The sequence below is a fragment of the Helicoverpa zea genome, chromosome 17 (assembly GCF_022581195.2).
Source record: "Helicoverpa zea isolate HzStark_Cry1AcR chromosome 17, ilHelZeax1.1, whole genome shotgun sequence".
In the NCBI taxonomy this organism is placed as follows: domain Eukaryota; kingdom Metazoa; phylum Arthropoda; class Insecta; order Lepidoptera; family Noctuidae; genus Helicoverpa; species Helicoverpa zea.
In genome coordinates, this window is record NC_061468.1 from 2504968 (window position 1) to 2532644 (window position 27677).

Consider the following 27677-nt stretch of genomic DNA (forward strand, 5'->3'; position numbering starts at 1 on the left):
TACACTAGCGCAAGTCGTTTAATCACATAGCAGCTTCGACCAGATGACTGCGGCATATGCATATGACTAAAATACTCTATAATATCACTGTTTCAAATCTTGAGCATAAGGACTTTTTAGAGAGTTCAGACTTTTCCATCAATTGTTATTTCACTAAAACCCATCACGAATGAAATCAACACAGAAATAAAGAAAAAGAGTAAAATAGCAAACTTTTGAATCGAAGCCAGCATTAGGAGCTTAACTATCTGTTTTGGCCTGGGCGAGGTGGTCGCGCATGGCGGAGACGCTGACGGCGCCGTTCTGCACCAGCTCGAGCACGGCCAGCAGCAGGCGCGGCAGCTTGTTCTTGGCCGCGAACTCGATCACGTCGCACGCGTTGTCCGCGCTCACGCCCCGCGCCAGCCTGTCCACGCAGCGCTGCTCCAAGTCCGGCATCATGTAGTACGCCGCCAGTAACAGCAGCTGCTCCAGCCCTGCTTCAGGCAACGCGTGCAAGTACACGTAGTCCTTCAGGTGCTGCAGCGTGGCGCGCGAGGTCCCGGGGAGCTCGACCCTGCCCTGGGCGGTCTCGCGCCACGCGCCGCCCAGCATGCGGCGCAGCACGGGGCTGGCGGCGGCCAGCACGGCGCGGTGCACGTGCACGGACCCATCCTCGCCGCGCAGCTCGAAGTCCGTGAGCTCGGCGTCGTCGTGCAGGCTGGCGAACGAACTGGCGCACGGAGCCGCCTCCATACAAGCCGTTACGTCAAACGTGTATTGTTGCTTCTTGTTCTCGTGGATGAGATGCCACGTGCCGTCGTCGGTGGTGAAGCTCTTGGCAATACCGAGCTCTGTGCTCGTGAGCTTGATCGTGTACGTTAGGTCGTCATTGGCGCGTCGCTTGACGAAGCGCGCGAAGATGAGGTTGTTGTAGACGTTGTTGACGAGGGCGGCGATGAGCTTGAGCTGCAGCACGGCCGCGCCGTTGATCACGAACTCGGGGGTGGTGCGCGTCGCGTACAGGCTGTTGTAATTCGTTACAGAGATCTTCACCTCCAACGAGTTGGCCTTTTGAACTAATTCTTTGGCTTCCATACTGTAAACAAGAAAAATGATCGTATAAGAAATTGTGTTTTAATCTAATTCTCATTAAATCCTTTTTTCCCCAAATAACACAAAATTAAGATTTTTATGTGAATATTAGGTATTTCTTTTCTAATCATACAAGTAGGTCTAGTCCGTATTGGTTCTTGACCATTTTTTTTTTTTTTTTTTTTTTTTTGGCAGGGGGAAAATCCTCATGGACTTCCCTCCACCTGGGGTCGGTGGAGGGGGTGTGCCGGACTCTTACCGGCTAAAAACCCACCCAGTGTTGCCTTCTACCTTACCTATTGTCGAGGGCACGGGTATCGCCAAAGCATTCTTCCGCACCCCCGACAGGTATTGACCCGCCAGATGTTCAAAGGCGGGCCCCGTCAACCTCTGTGGCCGTCACCCAGCGGCCACAGCAAACTCCACTAAGAGAGGCGCGCGCAACACAACGCCACCGTCTCGAGGCCTGTTTCTGATCGGACGACAGACGCCCCTAGTCTGTCGCCCGCAGGCCGCGCCCTATGGTGGCCGGAGATCAGCCACCCTGCGACGCCCACCACGTCTGCTGCGGGCGGGGAGAGAGGAAGCAGTTTCTCTCTCCCTTTCCGCCGCCTCCTTTAAAACCATCACATCCTCACAAAAGGAGGCGACGGCGTTCCACCCTTCTTCGCTGCCGACCATGCAGGACACAACAGCCGGCAGCGAAAGACTTCCCGCAGCATCTACTGCTGCCGCGAGGTCACGGCGCTGCGTTGCCCATGCTGGGCACTCCACCAACGTGTGCAACGCCGAGTCCTCGCTGCAGATCCCACAGTGGTGGCACTTGGGCGTGGGCTCCCGGCCTATGCGACACAGGAACTTTCCGAAACACCCATGTCCGGTAAGAACCTGTGTCAGGCGGAAGCTGAGGGCGCCGTGGCTTCTCTCCAGCCACTCCTTCATAACGGGCCTGACCGCCGCGACAACGGCGTGCCCTGCCGTGGGTCGCGCAAGTCGCTGCTCCCATTTCACCATTAACACCTGGCGGAGCTCTGCTCTGCGCGCCTCGACTTGTCGAGGCACGAGGCACTCACCCCGCTGCACTGCTTCCTCGCGCCATGTATAGAGTGACGCGAGGACTTTCCCGTCTAGGTCCCATGGTGGGGATCCGGCTAGGAGGCATGCCGCTTCAAAGGATATCGTACGGTATCCCCTTATGACCCTGATGGCCATCGCTCGCTGAGGTCTTCGCAGCACTGCAAGATTGCGGGCCATCAGGGTGTTCGCCCACACTGGCGCTGCGTAGAGCGCCATCGCCCGCACGACCCCCATATAGAGCCTCCGGCAGGAGGTATTGGGTCCCCTGAGGTTGGGCAGCAGGCGTGAGAGCGCAGAAGCTGCGGCCAACAATCGGGGAGCGAGACGTTGGAAATGCGGCCCGAAGTCCCACCGACTGTCGAGAACGAGACCGAGGTATTTCATCGTCGATTCGACAGCGATGGTGACCCCTCCTACTACGATGCTAGACCCCGGAGGTGGCTTCTTCCTCGGCCCATGGAAGCAGAGGGCCTCAGACTTGTGCAAGGCCACCTCGAGGCCAAGACGCCGGATCCTACCCACGACCTGCGCGACACTGGCTGTGGCCCGAATGGCCGCCTGTCGGTACGTCTTCCCACGTGCTGTTACTAGCGTGTCGTCAGCGTAGCATATCACGCTGACGCCGTGGAGAAGCGCACCGCGCAGGACCCAATCGTATCCAATGTTCCACAGGAGAGGGCCGAGAACCGACCCCTGAGGAACACCGCACGTCATCTCACGACGACCCCATCCTTCTCGACCCGGGTACACGATAGCCCTTTCGGACAAATAGGCCCCGATTATGCGACGGAGGTACCCTGGCACTCCGTGATAACGGAGCGCTTCCTTTATGGTATTCCAGGGCAGGGTGTTGAACGCGTTGGCGATGTCGAGCGACACCGCCAAGACCACCTCGCCCCGGGCGACTGCTTCCTCCGCCAGGACCCTCACGCGCATGATCGCGTCAACTGTTGAACGCCCCTTGCGGAAACCATACTGGTTGTTGGCCAGATCCGGCCCCTCTCCGGTTATGTGCTGAATAAGGCGGTCGGCGATGATTCGCTCAAAGATTTTTCCCACCTCATTCAGCAACACAATGGGCCTGTAGGCAGATGGTGAGTCTGCGGGGCGTCCCTCCTTCTTGAGCAGGACCAGCTTTCCGATCTTCCACTGGTGGGGAAACTGACCCTGCTGCAGACATGCGCTCAAGAGTCCTGCAAGTCGGGGCCCGAGAGCCTTTATGGCCAGAGCCCATACTCGTCCTGGAATGCCATCGGGCCCTGGGGCGGTGTTTTTAATACGAGCGACCGCCACTCTCAACTCTACCTGGGTCACTTCAGGCACGTCGTCGTTGTCGACCTCTGCGTTGGGCATGCTCCAAGGCGGAACCATGGCGGGTGGGTTATGCTCCGGTCTTAGGGGGAATAGAGCGCCAACCACATCCTCCAAAAGTTGTGGCTGCAGAGTCTGAGTCAGTGGGGGAGCCCACTGGCGCAACTTACCCCTGACCATACGGTAGGGGCGACCCCAAGGGTCACGGTCTAGTGTCGCCAGTAGTTCCCTTTGAGCCTCTGCTTTGGCCTTCCCGATGGCCAGCTGGAGAGCGCTCTTTGCCTCCCTGTAGGCCTCATAGAGGTCCGCCTCTTCGGCCGTCGCTGTAAAGGGGCGACGGCGTCTTCTTCGGTACCTGGCATACTGGCGGCGCACTTCCACACATGTGATGCGCAACTGTGCAATCTCCTGTGACCACCAGTATACCTGGCGCCTAGATGGTGTCGGATGGACTCGGGGCATGGCACTGTCGCAAATCTGCGACATACTCTCCTGTAACCACTCCGCTTCTTCTTCGATGTTAGCAGGCCTGTCCGGATGGTCCAGCCAGGCCTTAACGATAGCAGCTTCCACGAGAGCATCCCGGTCCAGTCGTTTAAGTGCCCAGCGCGGGCCCTCTCCAGCGCCCACCGGTGCCGCTTGAACCGGCCTGCTTGAGGTATGAGCGGAGATACTGAAACGGATGTACCTATGGTCAGACAGCGTCTCCACCCCCTCCAACACGTGCCAACCCTGGACGCGGCATGCGAGCACAGGACTTGCGAAAGTGAGGTCCACTATAGACCCACCCCGTTGTCGCACGCACGTCTGCACGCAACCCCGGTTCAGGAGAAGCAGGTCTTGCTCGACCGCCCACTCCTCCATTAACTCTCCCCGCACATTTGTAGTCGGGGAACCCCAGGCAGTGGACTTTGCATTGAAGTCCCCCAAAACGAGAACGGGTCGCGGGCGACTACGACTTATAACCGTGCTCAACTCTAGCATGATCACCTCGAGGTCGGCGAGAGAAAGGCTGGGGGCAAAGTACACCCCCGCGATTAATAATTCACCCCACACTGCCGTGACATAGCCCCGCCCCCGGGTGACGTCCTCAAAGGATGGTGTGTCCACAGCAATTCTTGCTATGAGCGCCACCGAACTGTTGCTGTCGCACACCCAGTCATCCCTAGGTGGCACATAATACGGCTCGGCGACGACTGCGACGTCGATCATCCACTCCGCCATGCTCTGGAGCAATAGATCCTGAGCCCTGGCACAGTGGTTGATATTTGCTTGGAGGAATCTACTACTTAGGGCCATTATTGTGTGTCCATGGTAACCTCCTCGGGCGAAGGTGGGTCCAATACCGCAGCCGATGGGTGAACCGGCTGTGAGGAACCACTTGTTTCCATCTGCGAGTTCTCTGAGTTTCTACTAGCCGGCGGATGAACCGACTGTGTGGTAGTGACCCTCGATGTTCCTCTCTTGTTTGGCTTGGGCCTCGCGCAGACCTTTGCCCCAGTCTGATGGTCGGCTGGTTTGCCAGATGCTGCACAAAGTACGCAGTGCGGATTCTCTGTGCAGGAGGCTGCCTTGTGCCCAAGTTGGCCGCAGCGGAAACAAAGCTGACTGCGGTCGACCCCCGCTGTACACTGTACCCCCACGTGTCCCTCTTCCAGGCAACGGTAACACCGAAAAGGCTTGGGTGCCAGAAGCGAAACCTGTGCTGAGACCCAACCCACAATCAATCTCCTTCCATTTGAAATCCTGTTGGCTGCCGCTACGGGGCAGCTTACCAGAACTTTCCCTAGGCCAAAGGCTCCTCTTCTAATACTTCCCGCCTTTATCTGCTCTGGCAGACAGTTTCCGGCCTTTGAGATGGCCCCAATAACCTCGTCTGTGGTGACAGAGTCGTCCAGGCCCGAAATGAGTAAGTCTGCACACTTCGTGGGCCTGGAAACTCGGACGTCTTCCTGTCCTAGTGAAACCCTAAGTCTTTCAGCAAGGGCATCAGCTTTAGGGCCACTAGTGGTACCGGAAATTTCCAGTAGTCGGGCACCGGTTGTGGTTGTTTTGCACCGGATGCCCGAAATGCCGAGGTCACTTAGCGAGATGTTCGCTTTCGCCCGTGTTAACACCTCAGCATATGTGAGACCCCGCTCCTCCGCCCCAGGCTGTAGTGTAATGACCACAGCCGTCGAACGAGGGGCACGTAGCCTCACAGCCGGTTTTTTTACCGCAGACTCTGTTGGTTTAGCCTTGCGGCGGGCGTTTTCCTTCCGACGTCCTCGTCGAACCGTTGTCCATTCCACCTCATTCGTTGTGGCGCCCGACGGTATTGGGCGAGTCGCTTGTATTAGCGACGCTCTGGTGGGAGCCCCGTTACTCGACTTTTCCGTAATCTTCGCCTTTTTCTTCCCCTTTCGATTTGGGGGTATCACCCCCGGGGTTGCTGTAGCCGACTGCGCCTCATGTTGAACACGGGGTGCTGCGGCTTTTGCCGCATAGGACGGCGGTGAAGCTCTGCGTTCATCAGAAGCAAGAGGAGGGCGCAAGATCCTGCCTTCTAGAACCGAGAACCGAGCGTTGAAACTCGCCATCTGGCGCATCAAGCCGGCCAACTCCGACTCTTGGGGAGGCTGCTGCTTTGTGGGCTGTAGTTCTGGCAGCGTCTGTGTTTGCAATTGAGGCAAACCCACCTCCCTTCTGAGGTGCTCACGACGGAAATTTGCCATTTCCGCCTTGAACTCCTCATGCTCCTTGCGGAGCTCCGCCATTTGAGCAGCTAGTTTGGCATTCTGTGCCCGTAACAATGCCGCCTCTTCGTTTGTCGTACGGGTGAGGAGGGCCTCAGCACTCTCCTGTATCGAGGCTACAGCCTCTTTAAGTGCCTTTTTGCAGACGCCACTGAGTCCCTTTGAGACTTTCCCCACCCTTTGGATGGCCGCTACGGCGTCCATCATTCGTCTGTTGAGATCTATGGCAGGCAGCTCTTCTGCTTCCACGATCACCTCTGAGGCGGCAGACAACGACTCCGAAAGCCGGTTGATCCTACCTCCTGCTACTCTTCTCGTAAGAGCAGCAATTTGCTGCTCGTCTTCCGCCTGCTTTTCGGCGGCTGCTGCTGCCTTCTGGGCAGCCGCAGCCTCCCGCCGGGCCAGGCTAATACCAACATATTTGCCGGTTGTAGCTGGCCTACCCCTCTTTGTGTCCTTTTTGGCACCGGCTTTGGAGGCCGGCACCGACACTTCGCTCAGGGTCGAGTCTGATCCTGAGTCAGCGCCTGGTCTGGGGCGCTTGAGCTTGCGAGATGAGCTGATGCTCGTTGCGCTCGCCGTGCTCATGAGGCTTTCGTTGTCGGAGTCCGACAATATCCCCACGCTTTCTACCAGTACCTGAGGTACTTTTTCACCTTCACTACTAACTTTTCCTTTATTTTTTATTTGTAAGAATTTTTCCATATTAAATCCCACGATCATGAGAGCATAAAAAACGTCCTTCCCCGGCAGTGGCCTCATACCGGGGCAAGCCTACATACTGTTGGGGGCGGCTGGCCCCAACAGGTGGGAGCGCTAACGACCGTGTCCCCCACGGCCATTCATCCCCTCGCCGCGCTCCCGAAACTTGGGATTAGGTGGTTTTTTATCTTAGAGGTGTCCTTCCTCTGGGCCGGGCGGTTAAACCAAGCCCTCGGCGGCGGCATTAGACATGCCTCCGTCTGCTGTCCGGCCATCCCGGCTCAACAGACCCGCCGAACGGTTTGCTCTTCGATAAGCGAGGAGACAAACGAGCGCCGCTTCGGTGCGCCTGCACCTCTGCGGGTATGGCCGCATCCTTGCCAGGTCCGCGAGTGTGGACTCTGCAAGAGCGGCCCCTCCCTGGGTCCCTCTTCGTCTGGCCTCTCCCCTGAACCTTTCCGGCATGAGTAACTCTACCGGCAGAGCTTCAGGATCATAGAGGCACGCAAGCCCCACCACGACGACAACGTGGAGACACCCTCGGTGGGGTATTGGTTCTTGACCAATGTTATCATGTCATAACATTGTTTGTTTAATAAATAAGTACTCAATAGGTATTCACCCAAATTAATTATATCAATCAATAAGTAATCTTTGTATGAGGCAAACAAGTTTTAGTTTTTTGTGATGATCGGCCACTTGCCGCGGTACCTATGATAGAAACATACCGAGTGCAGCATCGTTCGCCTTGAACATATAACATCACAAAAAAGCTTTTTGATTTCATCTCCCGCTGTTGTTCTCATAAGAACATGACAAGATTAATGTTGTAGCCCGTCATGAACTTGCTATTGTGTTAAGTTTAATGTTGAGCGTTGATTACGCTAATTAGTCCGAAAACCAGTGGGGGATGTAACCAATTACGGAAAAGAGAACAAGTAGTGGGGTATTTCCTTATCTATTTGTACAAATGTATTTGGTACCTTATATATCATATTACGTGATGTGGTCTAGAGGTCAACTAGCTTTGTTTAATAAAGATATCAACGCTTCGACTAGGTATAAGTAGTTGATTGTGCCAAAATTAATGTTATCTGCTTGTTTTCCCTAATATTTGGATAAGAAGTACCTACTTTATTATGTAATTCACAAACTAACTGCCTGCTGTAACTAGTTGATTGCAGAGATGATTATTAATTATATGAATTAATACATATAAACATTAATGCCACTTTTCGTTGTAATTTCAAGGACTAAAGGACTGTCTCATCTATCCAAACCAAATGTTTAGTAATGTTCGAACTATTTATTAGTAGATAGTTCATGTGAAGTTTGCACAAAATAGGTCGAGTGGTTTTTCATTTGTCACATTTTTTTTTTACCAAAATTCATACGTAGCGAAGCGCGTACCGCGGGCTACTAGTAATTAATACACGGATAGCAAATATGTCTATCCATCATGCTTCAATAGTTTTTACAAAGGAATCGTGATGCCTGGAAAACAGGTTATTAACTATTTGTGCGCCCGATTTTGTTTTGAAGAAACTTAAATTGTTCTGTTCTTTACAGTCTAGGTATGTCCAGACTTCACACACCATCTGCCTAGACTATTTGCTAAGTGCCTTCTTATGTTCTTTGGGATGTGCATAAAATCTATGCAGCTTGGTTTGGACAAGTTTGGACGATCAACAGCCACCTTGCAAAATCCGAAATGACAAACTCTTTCTGAAATAGAAATCTCAGTTCAAAATCGTTAATTAAGGGACCTTTTGGAAGGTGCTTACAAGAGAAGGATCATGAAGGATGTATCAAGTGACAAGTGAAATTATACACTTGACGGGTGTGAACGGAACGTTATCTGAGGACCCAGACCCTGTAAAAACCCTCGGCCGATTTACCGAGGGTTTTTAAATGTTGAAAATGTTTACATGCTGTTTTCCGTATTAGTTTGGAATCACGCTTGCGATTACTTAGAACTAGCCAGATAAATAATATAACCGAGAAGTATTTAAAAATACATTAAGAGTGAGAACGTGTGAACTGTGACGTCACACAACATTCGAGTTGTATTATATTTGTTGGGATTGCCGGCGAGGGGTCAGTGTTGTGCCATCCGCGGGACTGACAACATGGCGAAGCTACTCTTTGTACTCGGTAAGTACTGTTTGTTAATATTCACACACACGTAGGAATGTCTCGTCACACAGGGTTTCTTGCAAATATCGGAAGTATCGTAGACTTTGTGCTGCCTTTTATACTGCAGCTAAATTAAAAAATTACGTTCAAGTTTTTAAAGTCAAGTTTTTTTTTATGAGTATCTTTGAAATTCTGTTTGCTTCATTGATTCGTGATAAATCAATACCTACATACTGCAGAAAAAATTAACAAACCGTCTAAGCTAAGATCAAAGACTAGGAAATCTACAACTTTATGCCTTAGATTCATGAGTAGGGTACCTACCTATTGATTATGACCAAACAGTACCTATGTATGTTTTTTGTTGTTGAAATTTCCCATGTGAAGTCATTCAAAAGAATCCAATAGGATCTCATAATTGTCTCACCATTAATTTTGTTCAGTCGATTGCTTTTGAACAATTAAATGCAGCAATTGGTTGACTTACCTAAATTATTTTTCTGGTTTGTTAATCTTTCAAGATCCACAAAGCTGGATCCTTTTATTTGAAACTCAAGGATTCAGTTTAAATTCTCATTTATTTAAATATAAATAATGTCGTTTGTGATAAGTAATTACATACCTAATTCATTTCTATTGGTTACATAAAGCAGCCTGACAAAACCAGATTTACCACTTTTTTTTACAAATCATCTTCAGGTTTTGTTCACATAAAAATGAGATAGGTAAGAAACAACCCATTTAAAATACATATGAATAAAATGATGATATGATCAATAGTCTTGAGGTCTATCGAGTTTTGAATGATTAATGGTGTGCAAAAAAGACGCTGCAAATTGAGTTTTTTGGCAAACATTTTTATTATAGAAGCACGATTAATTGAATAATCAATAAGTATAAGATAATTTGAGGATCTGAATGAAAAATTCAATTTGAAAAATGTATTAATGGAGAGCATTCAAGTAAAGACTACTTATAATAACACATCTCGTAGTTCATAGACCTACTTCGCGCAGAACCATGTTTATTACCTACATAAGTTATATTTGGGTCGGCTTCCAGTCTCAACAGACGCAGCTGAGAACCAGTGTGCCACATGGAGCGACTGCTTATCTGACCTCCACAACAAATATACCCGCGCAACCCGATAACCCGATATCCCCCGATGTAAGACTTTCTGGCGTCTGATTACCCGTAATGACTGCCAAAGATGTTCTCTTATTGAAGCCAGGACCCACAGTGCCTTTCGAAATACGGAGGAACTCTTCATGACAACATTTTACCCATCCACGGATTGACTCCATGATCGACCCACGCGGGGCTTTTACTTTGCCACATAATTTACTTACCCTGCTGTGCCAGGTTTTAGTGGAGGGTTCCTCAGACTGTTTTTATACTTTTCTATAATGAATATCGCCTGCTCCACGTCGAAAGGGGAATTACTTCGTTGGAATTGTGACATTTCTTAAGTCAAAGTGATATAACGCGTCGGTGCACTTCAATAAATATCAAACAACTGCTTAATAGCTGTGATTCTTATCTGTTAGATATTACCGTTACCTAGTAAGTATATATATATAAGTAAATGATAGGCTACTTATGTATTGGAAATAGGTAATTGGGTACTTAACAAATAAAGATAGGAATTCCTGGAAAGTCTTGTTAACTGCTAAGAGATCGGTTTTTGTTAAAACATTATATCTAACTGAACAAATCACTAGGAAAAATAAATTATGTAGGTACTTAAATACTTATGGGCTTACTACAAAAACTTTAACAACTGTTTTACACTTGTCTAAAAAAAATGTGTCTCCAAAATGAACCTTATGTCAACGTCATAATTTGTCATTTGTTTAGACAAGTCTTAAACTGACGTTAAAAAGTTTTTGTGGTAAGACGGTTAATTTTTATGATCATCCCCCGAATGAGTGTTATTAGTTAACATCGCTATAGATAAGTAAGCAATTGACTAAACATTGATTACCTATTTAATATTATTAAGTCATCGAGTAACAATATCACATACTTCACCTCTTGCTCCGACCTACAGCGTTTTCTCATAAAATATTATTGTTTTGTAAGTAATCACTCGATATTAAAGACCTGTTATTCATTTGCCTTCCTATTTCTAGAAGGTTGGTTCCTTCTCTCACCTTAAATTACAAATTCTCAGAGAATTGCAGTTTTTCTATTTAATTGAGTGATAATTCGGATATTTTCCTCTTTCCTCGTCTGTTACTGTGGAAACCACATAAGTATTTATTTGAATTTTAAACTCAAGATCTTTGGGATGCCCCGCAGATCTTGTGGTACTCATAACCAAACAAAACAACAACCATGTACAATTTTCCTTATTACTTATTTATAGCGTGCCTCAGTAGGAAAACCCGCTAACGTTCTCTTCATCGTCTTAGATTTTTCTCGAAATCGAATTGGGCGAATTGAACCTATTTGTAATTTTTCTATTTGAAATATTTAGTCAGCCTTTAACGGCCTCTCCCAATATCCTATCTTTTGTTTTGCTAACTAGAGATAGGAACTTTACTTGTATGGGGCTGTGGGTTAGCAGCGATGAGGGAGTGTCCGACTCTTACTGACTAAAACCGTCGTGTTCCGTCGTAGGCCTTTTATGTACCAGGGCCGCGGCAACTCTTTCGAACAATCCCGCAGCCCCGGCAGACCTAAGCCCTGCTGGGCCCCGCTGGGGACTTATATGTGGCTAATGTCAAAATTATGTCTCTAGTAAACAAACAAAATAGATGAAATATTGGAACGGTTGTAAGAGACTAAAATGGCAGAATTCGCTTACATACTTTGTGTATACGAAACTGTGAAGGTCAAATACTTAGGTACAACACGGATGCTTTTGTTAGCGATGTTTTAAATCTGTTGTGAAGCGGCGTGTTTAATTTTGTTGCCATAAAAATAATTGGTTTGCATTTATCGAAAATAGCTTATAAATGTTATAGTTCGGCCATTCAGAGAATGCGTTCCTGACACGTCGCGATTGAACTGACGACGTAACTACATTCATTGATTATTGATATAATAATGTTGTTTTAATGCTCCTCAATTGTTAAAACGGTAAACAACCAGCAAAAATATTTTTATCGTAACTGCAACGCCATTGCAAAGTTACGTCGTCAGTTCAATCGCGACGTGTCAGGAACGCATTCTCTGAATGGCCGAACTATAATTTAGTTCACAGACGTAGAGTACGCCGACAAATTGTTTTGTATTTCAAATTTTTTGAAAGATTCGCATTAGAATTTTCTCAAGAAAATAAGTTAGGGTTAACATATTTGGCATCTTGTACCTATGTAGTCGGAACAAAGCCTTTAATGGAAACCGCGAAATACACTTCGTGCTCAAACTAAAAATACTAGGTAGGTAGGTCATTTAGATATATCGTGACCTGGCAGTGAAAAGTTCAAGTTCGCGTATGATAACGTAATGTCTGCAAAGAAAACAAAAGATAGAACGATACCTACACATACATAATTAGCCAATATTAAGTAACTACCGTTACAAAGATAATGGCCTTCCAGAAACTTATTAATAAAGCCACAGATAGTAGGTACCTAATTAACGAAAATATATTAAATAGAATGGAAAAAAACTAAATTAAATGAAACCTCAACACATTAATATAAATTATCGTAAATGAACCTTTTTTACCATTATAAAGATAAATATGACCAGTCTTACCTAAGGGCATTTGGGTTGCCAAGGTAACTGGGTTGAAGAGGTCAGATAGGCCGTCGCTCCTTGTAACTAACACAGTTGTACTCAGCTGCATCTGGTTAGACTGAAAGCCGACACCAACGTAGTCCGGAAAAGGCTAGCCTAGGCAAATGATGATGATACAGATAAGTAGTAAGTAAGTGAAACATTTTATGATTTTGTTTTTTTTTCAGGTCTTGTGACCATAGCCATGGGAACGCCGTATGACTATGGCGGTTTCGACTCATTCGGCCCACCTACCTACACAAAAACACAACTGGGTGAGAGCATAGACAAGTCCACCTTGAAACTGCTGAAGGTAATTTTAACTCTTTGTTCGAGTATGAAATAGTTTCAGAAAAAAATATTACATAAACAATCTAAAATCCAATCAAATTCATTGAATTATTTTGGAAAAGTTACACTTTCTACCTATCATATGCAACCATTTTTTCTTATTCTATATTGTCCCACTGTTGGGCTAAAGCCTACCATACCATTTTTTAGCCTACCAGAAACTCAAAACGAGTCGTTATTTAAAATAACATGATCCATCAACACGATATATATTATAAGGCACCTTTTTATGCGAAAAGATTAGAAACGTAATTGGTAAACTACATATATGAATGACCTTCAGGTGGCTTACGATGTAGCTGAAAACAAGAACGTGATATCGTCGCCCCTCAGTCTTATGGTTTTGCTGGCTCTATTTAATACTGGCGCTGGACCTGAAGCCAGGGAGGAGATCACCCGGTTCCTGGGAGGCTCAGACTTCAAACAGGTTTGTTCATTTCCCCCTATCTAAACTTATACTATAAAGAGGACATAAGCTATTTTATGCGGAAATAAGTTCTCCCGAAACGCACGAAACCGCGAGAAAACTTTGTGTAGGTAGAACGCCAACTAAATCTATACTAATATTATAAAGCTGAAGAGTTTGTTTTTTTGTTTGTTTGAACGCGCTAATCTCAGGAACTACTGGTCCGATTTGAAAAATTCTTTCAGTGTTAGTTAGCCCATTTATCGAGAAAGGCTATAGGCTACTTTTTATCCGGGTTCGTGCAGAGGTTTCCACGGGATGCGGGTGAAACCGCTGGCAGAAGCTAGTAATTAATATTCATATCATATCGCCAATTGGCTACTAATCGACACTTGTCTCTAACCACGTAAAGACAATTAAAGAAAACCATAATGATAGCACTCATTAAATGACGCACAGTAACATATAACGATAAAGTGGACATGATTGTAATCAAAATAAGTGAATTCAATTACATGCATGATTACCCCCATTAGCCCTCTCACATAAAATCAGGGAAAAATATTTTAGGGCGTCATTTCCTCGTAACCAATGAAATGAACTGATCCTTTTTTTTTTACGACGTCAAAAATCATCAAATGACCCCTCCCGTTGTGGGTTAGCAGCGGCGAGGGAGTGTCGGACTCTTACTGACTAAAAACCGTCGTGTTCCGTCGTAGGCCTTTCATGTGCCGGGGCCACGGTATCTCTTTCGAACAACCCGCAGCCCCGGCAGGCCTTGGCCCTACTGGGCCCCGCTGGAAATGAACTGATCCTCAAATATATCTTGTGATTCTGTAAGCTAATTATGTTGAAGTCAAGAAATTAGGATCTTTTTTCTAAACGAAATCTTTAAATTTCCAGACCTCGGACTCATACAGGGACTTGAGCGTTCGGTTCTCGGAGTTGAACCCTGAGGCTCTGACAGTCGCCAACAAGGTGTGCGTGTCCGACAAGCTGAGCCTGCAAGACACCTTCACCGCCGCTGCCCGGTCTTACCGCAGTGAGGTCGACACCATCGACTTCGGAAACGCCCAGGCCGCTTCTGACACCATCAACCAATGGGTATGTTATCATGAAAGAGTATCTTTTGATTTCGATGTTGGATGTTTAAATATTTCATGTAACTAATATTATATTATTTAATGGACAGGCTGACCAGAAGACCCAGGGTAACATCAAGAAGCCCACCAGCCCGGACATGTTCGGTGACGACGTCGTCGCTGCGCTTTTCAATGTCATCTACTTCAAGGTAGCCTCTTAGCCTCTTGGCTTTTAAATGTTTATTTTTATGTCACAATGCCCTTCAAATTCTATGGTGAATTTGAAACTGTTAGAAGGACTCTGGTTCGATCAGAACAGGATATCACAACTTCAGCTACTTTTTCTACTAATTTTAATAGACGGGTGGTTATGAAAAATTACTTCATTTGATATTTTAATTTCCAGGGTCACTGGCACGTACCTTTCAAAGCTTCAGAGACGACAGACAAAGACTTCCACCTCACCAAAGAATCAAAAGTTCAGAAACCGACGATGCACCTTCTGCAATCTCTGTATTATACTGAGAGCCCTGAACTCGGTGCTCGGGTAAGCATATTATTCGTTCATCGGTTCTGTTCTGTTCTTTGGTATACTGGTAAGCCATAATCCATCCTCGCTATCAATTCGCTTGATTAACAGATGGTGGAGCTGCCCTACAAAGAAAGGGGCTTCCGTATGGTTGTTGTGCTCCCGAACGAAGTAGACGGTTTACCATCAGTTCTCGAAAAGGCTGCGGAGAAGGGTCTTCTCAATGATGTGTTCAACCTGAGCCCAGCTGGAGCCGACGTAGACCTGGACATCCCCAAGTTTGACATCAAGAGCAAACTGGACTTCAATGACATCCTGCCCAAGGTAAGTGTTCTTCTGTAACATTCTTATATTTTTCAAGATTAGAACATTACACATTTGAGTTCATTCCAGCTCTTATATACCTCTATAAAGGCACTTTTTTCCATGCCGTTTAGTATTCATATTTTCTACAATGAATGTTTTTAAACAAACAATCGTTTGATTATACTCTTACAATTCTAGCTCGGAGTGTCAAAACTGTTCACCGAGGGTGCCGGAGGCATTGTCAAGGATCAATCTGTGGTAGTATCGAAAGCTTTCCAAGAAGCTTTCATCAAGGTCGACGAGGAAGGCGCCACCGCTGGTGCTTTCACAGGTTTGTTTTCATTTAAGTTATAATTTTTCAGTCAGTCAAGTCTTCCAGATGTCCTCTTTCTTCAAAGTGTTTAAAATGGTTGTCTTTCACAGGATCAGTTATAATGCCGATATCTTTAATTTCTCAACCACCGCGTCCTATCAAGTTTACAGTAGATCATCCATTCTTATACTTGATCCTCTTCGAAGACAAAGTTCTTTTCGCAGGCACTTGCACAAGCTAAGGAGGTAAAATGGATAAACGACTTCATTCCTTTTGCATCATAATGCTTTAAAATCCCCCAAGCAAAAATCGCATTTCCTATCGGGATAAAAATAAGTCGTTCCATTTCATTAATCATTGAAAATTTCTATAGAGAGCTCTCGATATTGAAAAATACTCTCCAGTTACTCCACTACAGGATTATTGTCACCCCACCCAAGAAATGGTCTCACTCGAAAAGCAAAAGAAGTTTTTAGGTTCTTGAGAAAACCATGATTGGTCCTTTGTTCGATGGAAAATGGAAACAGAGTTCCCTTAGAAGTAAAATCTGCATAAATATATACTTCAAGTTTCATACAGAAATGAAGGTCCAATGGAAAACCACATGGAAAATGACAGTTGTTTGTTCAATTTCTAAATTGTAATGCTGTACATTACAATTTAGAAATTGGGAAAGAGTCGTGGAGCCTCCAATGAAGTTTACAGTAGACCGTCCATTTTTATATGCCATTATCTATGAAGACAAAATTCTATTTGCTGGCACATAGATAAAATAGTGTCACAATTGTTTAAAATGAGTACGTAGCTACAGTTTGAACAGACTGGGAATTGCGTTCTGCTTCTTAGCTTAACAAAATCCCTCATTTCATTGTATTTAATTTCATGGACCAATCAGAAGTCGGAAGGAAAATAGATATAAAAGTGACATTTGTTTGTTCATTTACAGCCTTGATTATGGACAGGGTAGAAGACTTCTCAGAGCCTCCAACGCCAATCAAGTTTACAGTAGACCGTCCATTTTTATATGCCATTCTCTATGAAGACAAAACTCTCTTTGCTGGAACATACACAAACTAATGTCGTAATACGATATTAAGAGTACGTTATTACTGTTTGAATATAGTGGGAATAGCATTCTGCTTTTAAGCCTAACAAAATCTCTCATTTCATAACTTACATTTTTATGGACAGTCTCTACAGAAGACAAACAAATCCAAAAGGGGGTGCTACGCAAAAAAAATACATTCGTGTATAGGTGCCTAGGTATTTAAAGTCTGATGGTATAGACACCAAAGTGACAGATATTTGTTCATTTACAGCTGTGCTTGTGGAGAAGATGGAAGTATTCTCACAGCCTCCACCGCCAATCAAGTTTATAGTAGATCGTCCATTTTTATACGCCATTCTCTACGAAGACAAAACTCTTTTTGCTGGAACATACACTAACTAAAGTCACAATTCGAGGTTAAGTGTACGTTGCTACTGTTCGAACAGATTTGGAGTTTGCTTTTGCTAACAAAAACCCTCATTTCATTCAATACGTTTTGGAATTTAACGTTGACCAATAACTCCATGTTCAAGTCTCCCAAACAATTTTTAATTTACTAATGTAATTCACAGGAGTGCTTTTCGCATTAACTTCGTCATTTTATGAGCCACCAAGACCAATCGAGTTTAAAGTTGACCGTCCCTTTTTATACGTGATCCTCTATGAAGACAAGGTTCTATTCGCTGGCACATACACCAACTAATGTGAACCACTATAAGAGTTGATAGGTATGTCTCTTCATGGAATGGGAAATGAAATATGCTTGTGCTTAACAGTGCATAGTCTTCTTTCTCGTACATATTTTGATTTACTCTTCCTATCAATCTTGTCGCACTCAAATACTTATTTCCGTAATTTCAAGCAGACAGCAAGGTTCATCTACTAACATACATCACAATAAACAGTTCAAATTTTTTCACAGCGATCTCCATGACGATATCCGAAACTTATCCTGAACCAGAACCAATCAAGTTTACCGTAGACCGTCCATTTTTATACGCGATTCTTTATGAAGACAAAATTCTCTTTGCTGGAACATACACAAACTATAGTTCGGCCATTCAGAGAATGCGTTCCTGACACGTCGCGATTGAACTGACGACGTAACTTTGCAATGGCGTTGCAGTTACGATAAAAATATTTTTGCTGGTTGTTTACCGTTTTAACAATTGAGGAGCATTAAAACAACATTATTATATCAATAATCAATGAATGTAGTTACGTCGTCAGTTCAATCGCGACGTGTCAGGAACGCATTCTCTGAATGGCCGAACTATAATGCCAGAATTCAGTTTTAGGAGTACGTAGTAGTTACCGTTTGAACAAAATGGGAGTCGCATTGGGCTTTTGCTTAACAAAATCCCTCGTTTCATTCAATACATTGTATGGACTGTATTTTCTGCAGATCACAAACAAGTTCAAAATGTACACAGAAAATGAGGTTTTTCTATGCTAACTAATATCTCAAAATGTGTAACAAAAAGTGCTTATTTACACAGCAAATAATTTTGGGATTGTCATTGTAATTAACAAGAATGCCTATTGTTAATTTCACCATGCTTTAAATCACCAAGAGCATATTCTGTTTTTTATAGTTGACCGTCCCTTTTTATACCTGATAATCTTCGAAGACAAATATCTAAGTATTTACGAGCACAATCTAATCTGAATCACTATTTTATATTAGTTACTTCCATACGCTGGTTCCAAGGAGGCATCAAGTCCTCAATTTGGACTTCAAAGCGTTATTTTACTTTTATGAACACTGTGAACATTTCAAGTTGTTTCACAGGAATGTTGATGGCGTTGTCTGCTAGATTTCCGGAACCAAAACCAATCCAGTTTACAGTAGACCGTCCATTTTTATACGCGATTCTCTATGAAGACAAAATTCTGTTTGCTGGAACATACACAAACTAATGCCACAATTCAGTTTTAAGAGTACGTAGTAGTTACGGTCTGAACAAAATGGGAGTCGCATTGGGCTTTTGCTTAACAAAATCCCTCATTTCATTCAATACATTTTCATGGACTATCTGCGTCTGGCTGTCCTACGGACTATAAACACGTCCAAAATCTTAAACAGAAAAGTATATTTTCCTGTGTTAATTATTTATATCTCGTGTACATAGGTGCGTATTTCCAAATGTGTACATACATGTGCAGCAATCGATAATTTTGGGATTGTTAATATAATTCACAGGAACGTCTTTCGTGTTAGTCTCATATTTAGATTAACTCTCCCAATAATCCTGTCTTTTCCGTATCGTTGTCTCTGGTTTCAACCAGACAAGGAGAGCAGCCTGAGAAGATGTTCGAGTCAGAATCTTAGCACTATCATAATCCAGAGGACTACAGTAATATTTTTTCATTGATTCACAGGACTTCTCGTCTCCTTCACATCGTCAATCTCTTCAGTACCAAAACCCATAAAGTTTACAGTTGATCGTCCCTTTTTATACGGGATTCTCTACGAAGATAAACTTCTATTTGCTGGCACATATACCAATTAATTAGAAAAACAGTATTAAAACAATGTAGGTACTCCCGAAATAATAGCATGGCGGTTGCTTTTTGCTTGCTTATTAAAGTCCCTCTTGTTATTTATTTCCATATTTCTTTAAGTAATTTTCAAGATTATGAAGGTCCAATGAGATGCCCCAAGGGTAACTTGGCGTCTGTATTTCTCTTGTCTGCCATTACTCCTATTATTAATAAATTAAATATCTTGTTAATTACAGGACTCATAGCAGGTTCAATCACTTCAGTAGCACAACCGACATTTCCAATTATATTTTCTGTTGATCGACCATTTTTATATGCCATCCTTTACGAAGACAAAATATTGTTTGCGGGCACTTACACCCAATAACGACACCGTTTTAATGTTCCGTTGGTAAATACCACTTTTGAATAACATTTGTTTTTATTGTATTTCTTCTAGTTTCTTCTCTCGGCTTTACTGTTACCGTTACTATTGCAATTTAACACTTATCTTCAAATTAATCTAGGAGCACTAATATATTTTCTCTAAGTATCTTACTTTTTCAAAATCTTTTTGTGCTGTCACATTATTTATGAATTGGTCGTTCACTCGTTACTTCCAATTTCTAGGGTCGATTCGGATAAGTTGTTAAATTACGACTGTTGACATTACAATTCTCGAATCTTCAGATTCTTCTAAAGGGAAGAGGTGCTCTGTGCAGTTTCGATTTTGTGTGTGTTTTTTTTATCCATATAGGAAACGTATTGGCCGATCGGAATAATTCAGGATAGAATAATAACAACCATGTTTCATTATATATTGTTAGCTCAGGATTACTTCTCAAATTATTAATAAGGTCATTAGTCATAGGAGATGATAAGTAATAATTATAAAATGATTTACAGGACTGTTTACCACCAACATGTTAGTCTATCCCGAACCAAAACCAATTGCGTTTACAGTCGACCGTCCATTTTTATATGTGATCCTCTTTGAAGATAAAGTTCTGTTTGCTGGCACATATACAAATTAATCAGACACAACGTATGTATTTACTGCCAAAAACAGCTTGGGGTTGCTTCTCTATGCTTATAAAAGTCCCGTCATAATACAATTTTTACGAGATTAAATGTGGACTTAGGATAAGTATGTCTAATCCGTGACAGGGTGTTTATAGTTCTTTAAAATTTCACTGTTGAAACATGAGGTCCAGTAAGAGATGTTTCACACGGCACTCGTTAAAGGAAACTGAAAATTCAGTGTTCGCGCTACACGCTAAAGGAAAATCGGCGATCCATTCTCTCTTGTTGATACCCCACTCTTGGTCTTAAGTAATCGTTTAACATTTTTAATGTATTAATTTTTAGTCCTTTGTCGATATCACATTATTTGTAACAACTGAGTTGTTTCGCAGGGTTAATAATCGTGACAACATCGTTACACAGCGAACCACCCTCTCCAATAAAGTTCACAGTCGACCGTCCATTTTTATATGCGATCCTCTATGAAGATAAAGTTCTTTTTGCTGGCACCTACACAAATTGAGGTGATATAAATAGTTTTAATTATTTTATCTAATGCTTTGGCAACTTCTCATTCATCATAATTATCTCTTCTTTTCTCGCTTTTCTCTAACTGCTAAACTTAATTTTTCTTCAAGTTAACAAATTCTGTCCTAGATGGGACTGTTCCCTTCCGATGGGTTTCTATGGATATTAAAATTACACAGGAGAAAAGACTAATGTCTAAAAGGTCTGGTTGCGTCAATGTCGTGTGAGATTAGTAATACTATGCAAAAATATGGTTGAATAAGCATATTCAACCTTTCCGAGACAAAGCAACTTTAAACGTACAAAAGTTGTATTAAGATATACAACCCTACACACTCATATTTAACAGCTCAGTTGTTTCACAGGATTAATTTTCGTGGAAATGTCTGCACTTAGCCAACCACCCTCTCCAATAAAGTTCACAGTCGATCGTCCATTTTTATATGCGATCCTCTATGAAGACAAAGTTCTTTTTGCTGGCACATATACTAACTGAGGTGAAATAGTTTTATTTATGTTATTTAAATGCTTTGCAAGCTTCTCATTCATCATTTTAACAGCTTTACATTACATGCTATCCTTCATTTTGAATCAATGTTTGCAGGTATATTGTAGTTGTCTTTTCAATTTGGCGGAATTTCTATGTCATCAAAGTCGTGATCATCAGCAACATCGTTATCACAATTTCATTTTAGTGTCGTCGCAGCATGTCTTCTTCCATACTAATCTATCAGACGCCATCTCATATTTTTTTTCTACCATATTGTCTTGGAGGTGTTTCTAGTTACCGAATTCAATTTGGAGACTTTGGAAATTAGGCTCAGGTTAGGAAATTGGGTAAATAAATGATGCTAAGTATAAGGTCCAGTTGTGTCACTTTTCACAAAGATGCAGTTGAAACGACAACAGTTCACTCAACAGTTACTTAGGAAAATAGGAAATTCATGTTACGCACAAACTTAAAACTGTCCCAAATATTGCCCTGGCAATCAATCAATTCGAAATGTTATATTACTGTATTAATTTCACAGGTAATTTTTGTGATAACTGTTATTTTAGAAAATTCAAGTAATATTTAGTAACAGCCTAGTTGTTTCACAGGATTGTATCTAGTGGCAGAATCCTTAATTAGCGAACCACCAACACCAATAAAGTTCACAGTCGACCGTCCATTTTTATATGCGATCCTCTATGAAGACAAAGTTCTTTTAGCGGGCACCTACACAAATTGAGGTGAAATAAGTGTTTGTTTCATTAGACTAATCAACTGCTTCCGAAGCTTTTAATACTTCCTGATTTTCACTCACTGCTACCCTTCATTTAGCCTCAATGGTAACTGATTCTGTCTTAGATAGGGTTATATTTAATCAAGAATTTGAGAAGGGGTAGGAAAAAAAGATAAATTTTCAGAATGGTTGTGTGACTGTAATCATTTATCTTGATTTACAGCAATTGAAATCACCTACTCAGAAAAGATACCAATTGCATTTAAGGTTGATCGACCCTTTTTGTATGTGATACTTTACGAAGACAAAATTATATTTGCTGGCACATACACAAATTAATTAGAAGCAGCACATAAAAAACGTAGGTACATCGCGGAAAATGCTTGGGTTTGCTTTTGTAAGCTTCTACAAATCCTATCATGAAATCATTTACTAATTTTTCATAATTGTGGTCTTCAGACTACCTCTGTCTGTAACAATTTTAATGAATATCTGATTTGATACTTGGTCGATATAGGAGTTCTTTTAGAAAAATGTAAATTCAGAAAGAATTAGAAATCCTATCAGGCGCAATCGGCAACTACATTTTGTTCCATCACCGAGAATGTGTTGTTTTATTTCCCTCGCGTATACTACTGTAATAGTTCATTTATTAATCTTTAGTCGATCCGTATAAGTATTATTAGTTGGTCATTTATTAACGTAATTATTAGGTACCTATTAACTACACTAGCCGATGCCACTACAATAGCCGTTTACTTTGTTCACATCAGAACTGAAATAAATATCTACTTAGTTCTTGATATTATTTATGATTTTCAGGAAATATTATAATCCTCGATTCTATAGAACAACCTGTGAAGTTTACTGTGGATCGTCCATTTTTATATTTGATTCTTTTTGAAGATATTACCCTCTTTGCTGGCACCTACACAAACTGAAGTTATAATAGGTACCTACTTACATTTTTTAATACCTTATTCGAATTTATATGTAGAGGATACTTAACTTACTAATTTTTCATATTTCATCATCATCATTTTGTATTGCGTATTAGGTATTGCGTAAATTGCGTCGGTGTTGGAGTATTTTCTTTAGTGTCAAATTTGATCAACATAAACCGAAAATGTTAAAATGTAATGTTTATTATACGTCGTCGTTGGCAGGAGATGGTTATTTATTTATTTTTTGTATGTGTCTGTCAGACCTTATTCATAGTTCTTGACGTTTTTGGTGGTGGTCTTGGCATAAAAGAAGTTTTCCTCTGAAGCATTTTATGTTCTACTCCAAGTTTGTGCATTGCCTGACCTGAACTCAGAATTTTGTATCAGTCACGAGTGATTGAAAACTTCGCCTTTGAAGGTGCAGATTTATTTTTAAGTAGGTCTCAATAAGAATGCATTGCTTCACAGGTTTCATTATCGTGGCAGCATCTTCAGATAGTAGACCACCACCACCAATAAAGTTCACAGTCGACCGTCCATTTTTATATGCGATCCTCTATGAAGATAAAGTTCTTTTTGCTGGCACCTACACAAATTGAGGTGAAAAATAAAAAAGTATATTTTACAACTGCTTTGAATATTTCTGATTTTACAAACCGCTTTCACTAACTGCTGATCAATTTTGCCTCAATGGTAACAAAGGCTGCCATGTATAGTAAGTTCAACTCAGTCTTGCGCGCGGCCTTATGTGTGGGTAACCCTTGTACATATACAGTGACTTTGTGTGCGTGACAAGAGGTACAGTCGGGTACAAATACAGTTATTTAGGGGTTGTATACGGCTGTTTAAAGAAAAACAGTTATCACGTAATTTAATGTTTATATATTTATAATGATTCTGAATCGCTACTTGAAAAATCAAATGATGAATTTTCGGATTCGCTACTCTCCAAGGTGAATTATAAATTCTGACTCCATGTCAAAATGTCTATAGTATTCTTCTTTTTTCTTTTGTACATGTCGACAAGTATTATACCACATCCCTTCATCAATTTGACTTAAACGTTCATTTATGAGTTTCATTATTTCCGTCTTATTTTGGTCGACATTATGCGAAGCAATATAATTTTTTAAAATTCCGCACACATTTTGTTTACATTATTATACTAGATTATACGTTTTTTTACATTCTTAGTCCACACTTTTATTTATTGTCCGCGTACCCCGAGCTAGAAAATATGTAAGGAGTATTTAATTCATCTTAGATATTTCACCTCATTTATTTCTTAGATACTGTCAATGTCAATTTGAAAAAACGTATGAGAAAATAATGAAAAACTGTAAAATGTAATAATAAAAAGCTTTGAATGTTGTTTCATTTTTTGAAACGCTACCTGACTCCTTAAACGTTTTCTCCGTGAAGAACTAGACATTTTCGTAAACGACTGTACCCATAACAAAAGCGATAAGAACACGTCATGCTCGGACGACGTCACTGTCATACAAATGAAAGTTGTATATTTACAAGCCGACGCACACATAGGGCCGTGCGCAAATCTGAGTTGAACTATCTATACCTATCGAATTAAGACAACGTAAAAATCTAATTACTTTTCGCGAAGTTTTGTCATTTGATTTTACAATTCGTTTTCAACATGTCCCGAAATGTTCTTGTTAATAGTCCTGCTACTTTTTTTTCGGAACAATTCGGCATCTACGTAAGTATAGAGAAGTTTGAGGTGATCATGTATATAATAAACCGGTTGTCGTCCACAGGATTTTTCGCCGTGCCACCGTCTTTAGACTTTCGTCCACCAGAGCCAGTGAAGTTTACCGTTGACCACCCATTCTTATATCTAATTCTCTTCGAAGACAAAATACTATTCGCTGGCACTTTCACACGCTAAGGTGATTTATTGTTACCATACTTGGTTGATGTTATGTTGATAATGGTTCATATTATACCGTATTTTATTCAGAACATATTCATTCTTCATGTTTTACATTTTGTACCTGAAGTTCTTTCACACATGGTTGATATATGCATAATTAGTCCATTACCCTGCAGTATTTTATTTTGATATTTTTGATACGAGTTTTTGAATATTGTTCTTACCAAGTTTGGGGATCATGATCTTATAGTTTGAAAAATCCTTCGTAATATTTTTGGTGTAAAGCCTATTGAATTGTTTCAAAAGTTTTATCGTTATTTTTTCTTTTAGCCTCTTTCTATCCAATTCTTCGTTGCGTTTACTTAATTTGAAGCCGCTCACCTAATATACGTAGAAACTGAATAAAAATTACCTTCCAACTATGTCCGATGCCTGTCGTCGCGGTTGCATTTTTCCTTATTTTCTACAATTTCCTTACAGCTACGTATGGTTCTTAAATAATCACTTTCTGTTTTATATCAATTATTAGATATCATTTACACAAAAAAGGCTAGCTCAAATGAACTTCAAATCAGTAATGTAATAAATGTCAAACATTTCAAATCTGTAGGTATTTTTTTTTAAGTTACCTTTACAATGAGGTGATATATCAACTTTAATAAGTAGGTACCTATCAATATGTAGGTATAGTTTTCCATACGTGTTAGGAAATATGAGACAGTTTATATATGTCTAGCTAGCGGATCCTAATATTATTTATTGTATTGTATTGTACCGCATTATAGGCACCTACTTCGTGTTCGAATATTTTGCTCCGTTTTAGTAGGTACTGTCTGATATCGTCTTTGGGTCATGTAGGTAAGGGTTCCCGTCAATTCCACTAATCTTTTTTTTAGGTTTTGTTTTAGTAGTAGTTCAGGTTTTCTACCTCGATAGCAGTCGTACGGTCAGAAGCTATCAAGCGGATTAGTAAAAACTCTGTTAGAGTTTTAAGCATAAAAAATTAAGTAAATAAATAAGGGATAGACTAAATTTGTAATTTATTCCACAGGGCTTGTACTGGTGAATTATTCTTCTGACGGTGACCGACCACCGGCTGTGAAGTTCACTGTCGATCACCCGTTCTTGTATCTTATACTTTTCGAAGATAAAATTATCTTTACTGGCACCTATGTTTCTTGAGGTGATAAAGTTTCTAACCTTGGTGGTTCTAACATTGAATCAGTCGTCAGCATGAATGACTGCCGGTCTTTTCAACCTTCTGCTTCAAACTATCTGGTTAAAATACACCTACCTACTTGTCTTTCGTAACGTGCCCTCGACTTAGGCAGATAAGTCCATCTTCAGCACTGCCATGATACAAACTCTTCACATTATATAGTAAAACCAAGTTTGAGGGAAACCTAGTTATTAAACTCATGCGGGATTTTGTATTTATGTATTTTGTTTGCTTACTAAAATAATAATTGGATTGAAAATTAATAAAGACTAATTAATACTTTTGCAAAACGTGCACATGCTTTCAAAATGTCTGTTGTTCTGTTTTCTACTGCAGCTTTTATGAATCTTGGATGCTTTTCCATTTTTTCCAATCTCTATTACAATTACCACACAAGAAATTTCACTAACATAACTAATTTTCAACTCCTTTCCCGCATAATGCACGCTTACTGAAATATTTTTATTTGACACAAGTCGGAGGGAGACTAATATGTTTTGTTATTTCTGCAGGCCTAGTCGCTGTTCCCATGTCTTCATTCTCAAGACCACCAGAACCAATTAAATTCCACGTAGACCATCCGTTCTTATACCTCATACTTTTTGAAGACAAAGTTATTTTTGCTGGCACTTATGTCAAGTAAAATTGTAAGATACTCAAATTATTATAAAAGTTGCCAATATTTCCTATTTGTTATGTCTGCCGATGAACAATAAATATTTTTTTTAAATATTACTAATTTTGTTTTATTTTACGCACTTAGCATTTAGTGAACAAGCAGATAAAAAGGGAGAACTACATTGAGTGGTCACCCGAAGATAGCCTATCCACCTAACCGAAAGCCAGTACTACACAGCAAGTACATGCAGTAAATAATTATATTATTATGCTAGAATCAAAAATACATACCTAAGTGATTGCTTATCATATTATTTCCTACATAGAACTAAGCTGAACTTCAGCTTCCAAATTTGGGAAGTTATTACCTACAGGAGAAAGGTGCAATCATGAGAAATAACTGTTTGTCACCTATTTCAATGGTTCGCGGAAGTTGTTTGCCCTAAATGATGCGAGCAATTTTTGATTCCTAATTTGCTACCTCACATGATACAAGCATAAAGCTTAAACTTTTATAAATAAAAATGTTTATTAAGAGAATCATTTCACATTATAACTACTGCCGTCCCAACTACTTCCACATATTATACTTAAAACTAGAACAAAGAAACTAAAGATATTGAGGAAAAAGTAAAAGTGGTTTTTTTTTATACCTATTCCTTTCATTGACTAAAGTAAAACTGTGTAATAGGTACCGGAAAAATCACAAGCTAAATTGTATTGGCCTTGGCACAAACTTCAATAACTTTTTTTATGCAAAGAAAATCTGTAACTTGCAAAACAAAGAATAAGTAAATGATTTACTTACGTTGGTTGCCAGATACCTACTTAGTCATGGTTAAAACTTTTTGATCCAGAATAAGTTCACTTTGGAATCACTGAAGTTATTAAAATTAAATATAAATGAGGGAAATTGAAAATAAAAGGGCAGTTCACAACTGGTAT

General features: G+C 41.7%; 2 protein-coding genes across 34 annotated transcripts; one reads left to right on the forward strand and one right to left on the reverse strand.

Moving 5' to 3' along the window:
• LOC124638541 (BTB/POZ domain-containing protein At1g55760-like) lies at positions 1 to 27670 on the reverse strand. Of its 3 annotated transcripts, none has more exons than XM_047175541.1 (2): positions 27561 to 27670; positions 1 to 1078 (listed from the first exon to the last, which is right to left on the reverse strand). In XM_047175541.1, exons 1-2 carry the CDS (start codon positions 27566 to 27568, stop codon positions 241 to 243), a joined length of 846 nt encoding a protein of 281 aa, XP_047031497.1. In that variant the 5' UTR covers positions 27569 to 27670; the 3' UTR covers positions 1 to 240. The 3 variants fall into 3 exon arrangements, with proteins under 3 accessions (XP_047031497.1, XP_047031498.1, XP_047031496.1); XM_047175542.1 differs by having other exon boundaries at positions 27541 to 27670; XM_047175540.1 differs by lacking the exon at positions 27561 to 27670 and adding an exon at positions 10385 to 10553.
• On the forward strand, positions 8917 to 26849 carry LOC124638538 (antichymotrypsin-1-like). 31 transcript variants are annotated; one of them, XR_006985370.1, is made up of 11 exons: positions 8917 to 9053; positions 12953 to 13077; positions 13399 to 13542; positions 14425 to 14625; positions 14714 to 14812; positions 15010 to 15150; positions 15244 to 15456; positions 15637 to 15769; positions 15862 to 15996; positions 19541 to 19695; positions 26627 to 26849. XR_006985370.1 is itself a non-coding variant. In XM_047175521.1 (10 exons), the coding sequence occupies exons 1-9, from the start codon at positions 9029 to 9031 to the stop codon at positions 15990 to 15992; spliced, it is 1212 nt and encodes a 403-aa protein (XP_047031477.1). In that variant the 5' UTR covers positions 8917 to 9028; the 3' UTR covers positions 15993 to 15996; positions 26627 to 26849. The 31 variants fall into 31 exon arrangements, 26 of the variants coding, with proteins under 26 accessions (XP_047031477.1, XP_047031480.1, XP_047031478.1 ...); XR_006985371.1 differs by lacking the exon at positions 19541 to 19695 and adding an exon at positions 22883 to 23012; XR_006985373.1 differs by lacking the exon at positions 15862 to 15996 and adding an exon at positions 18592 to 19336.
• Positions 27671 to 27677: the final 7 nt, after the last annotated feature.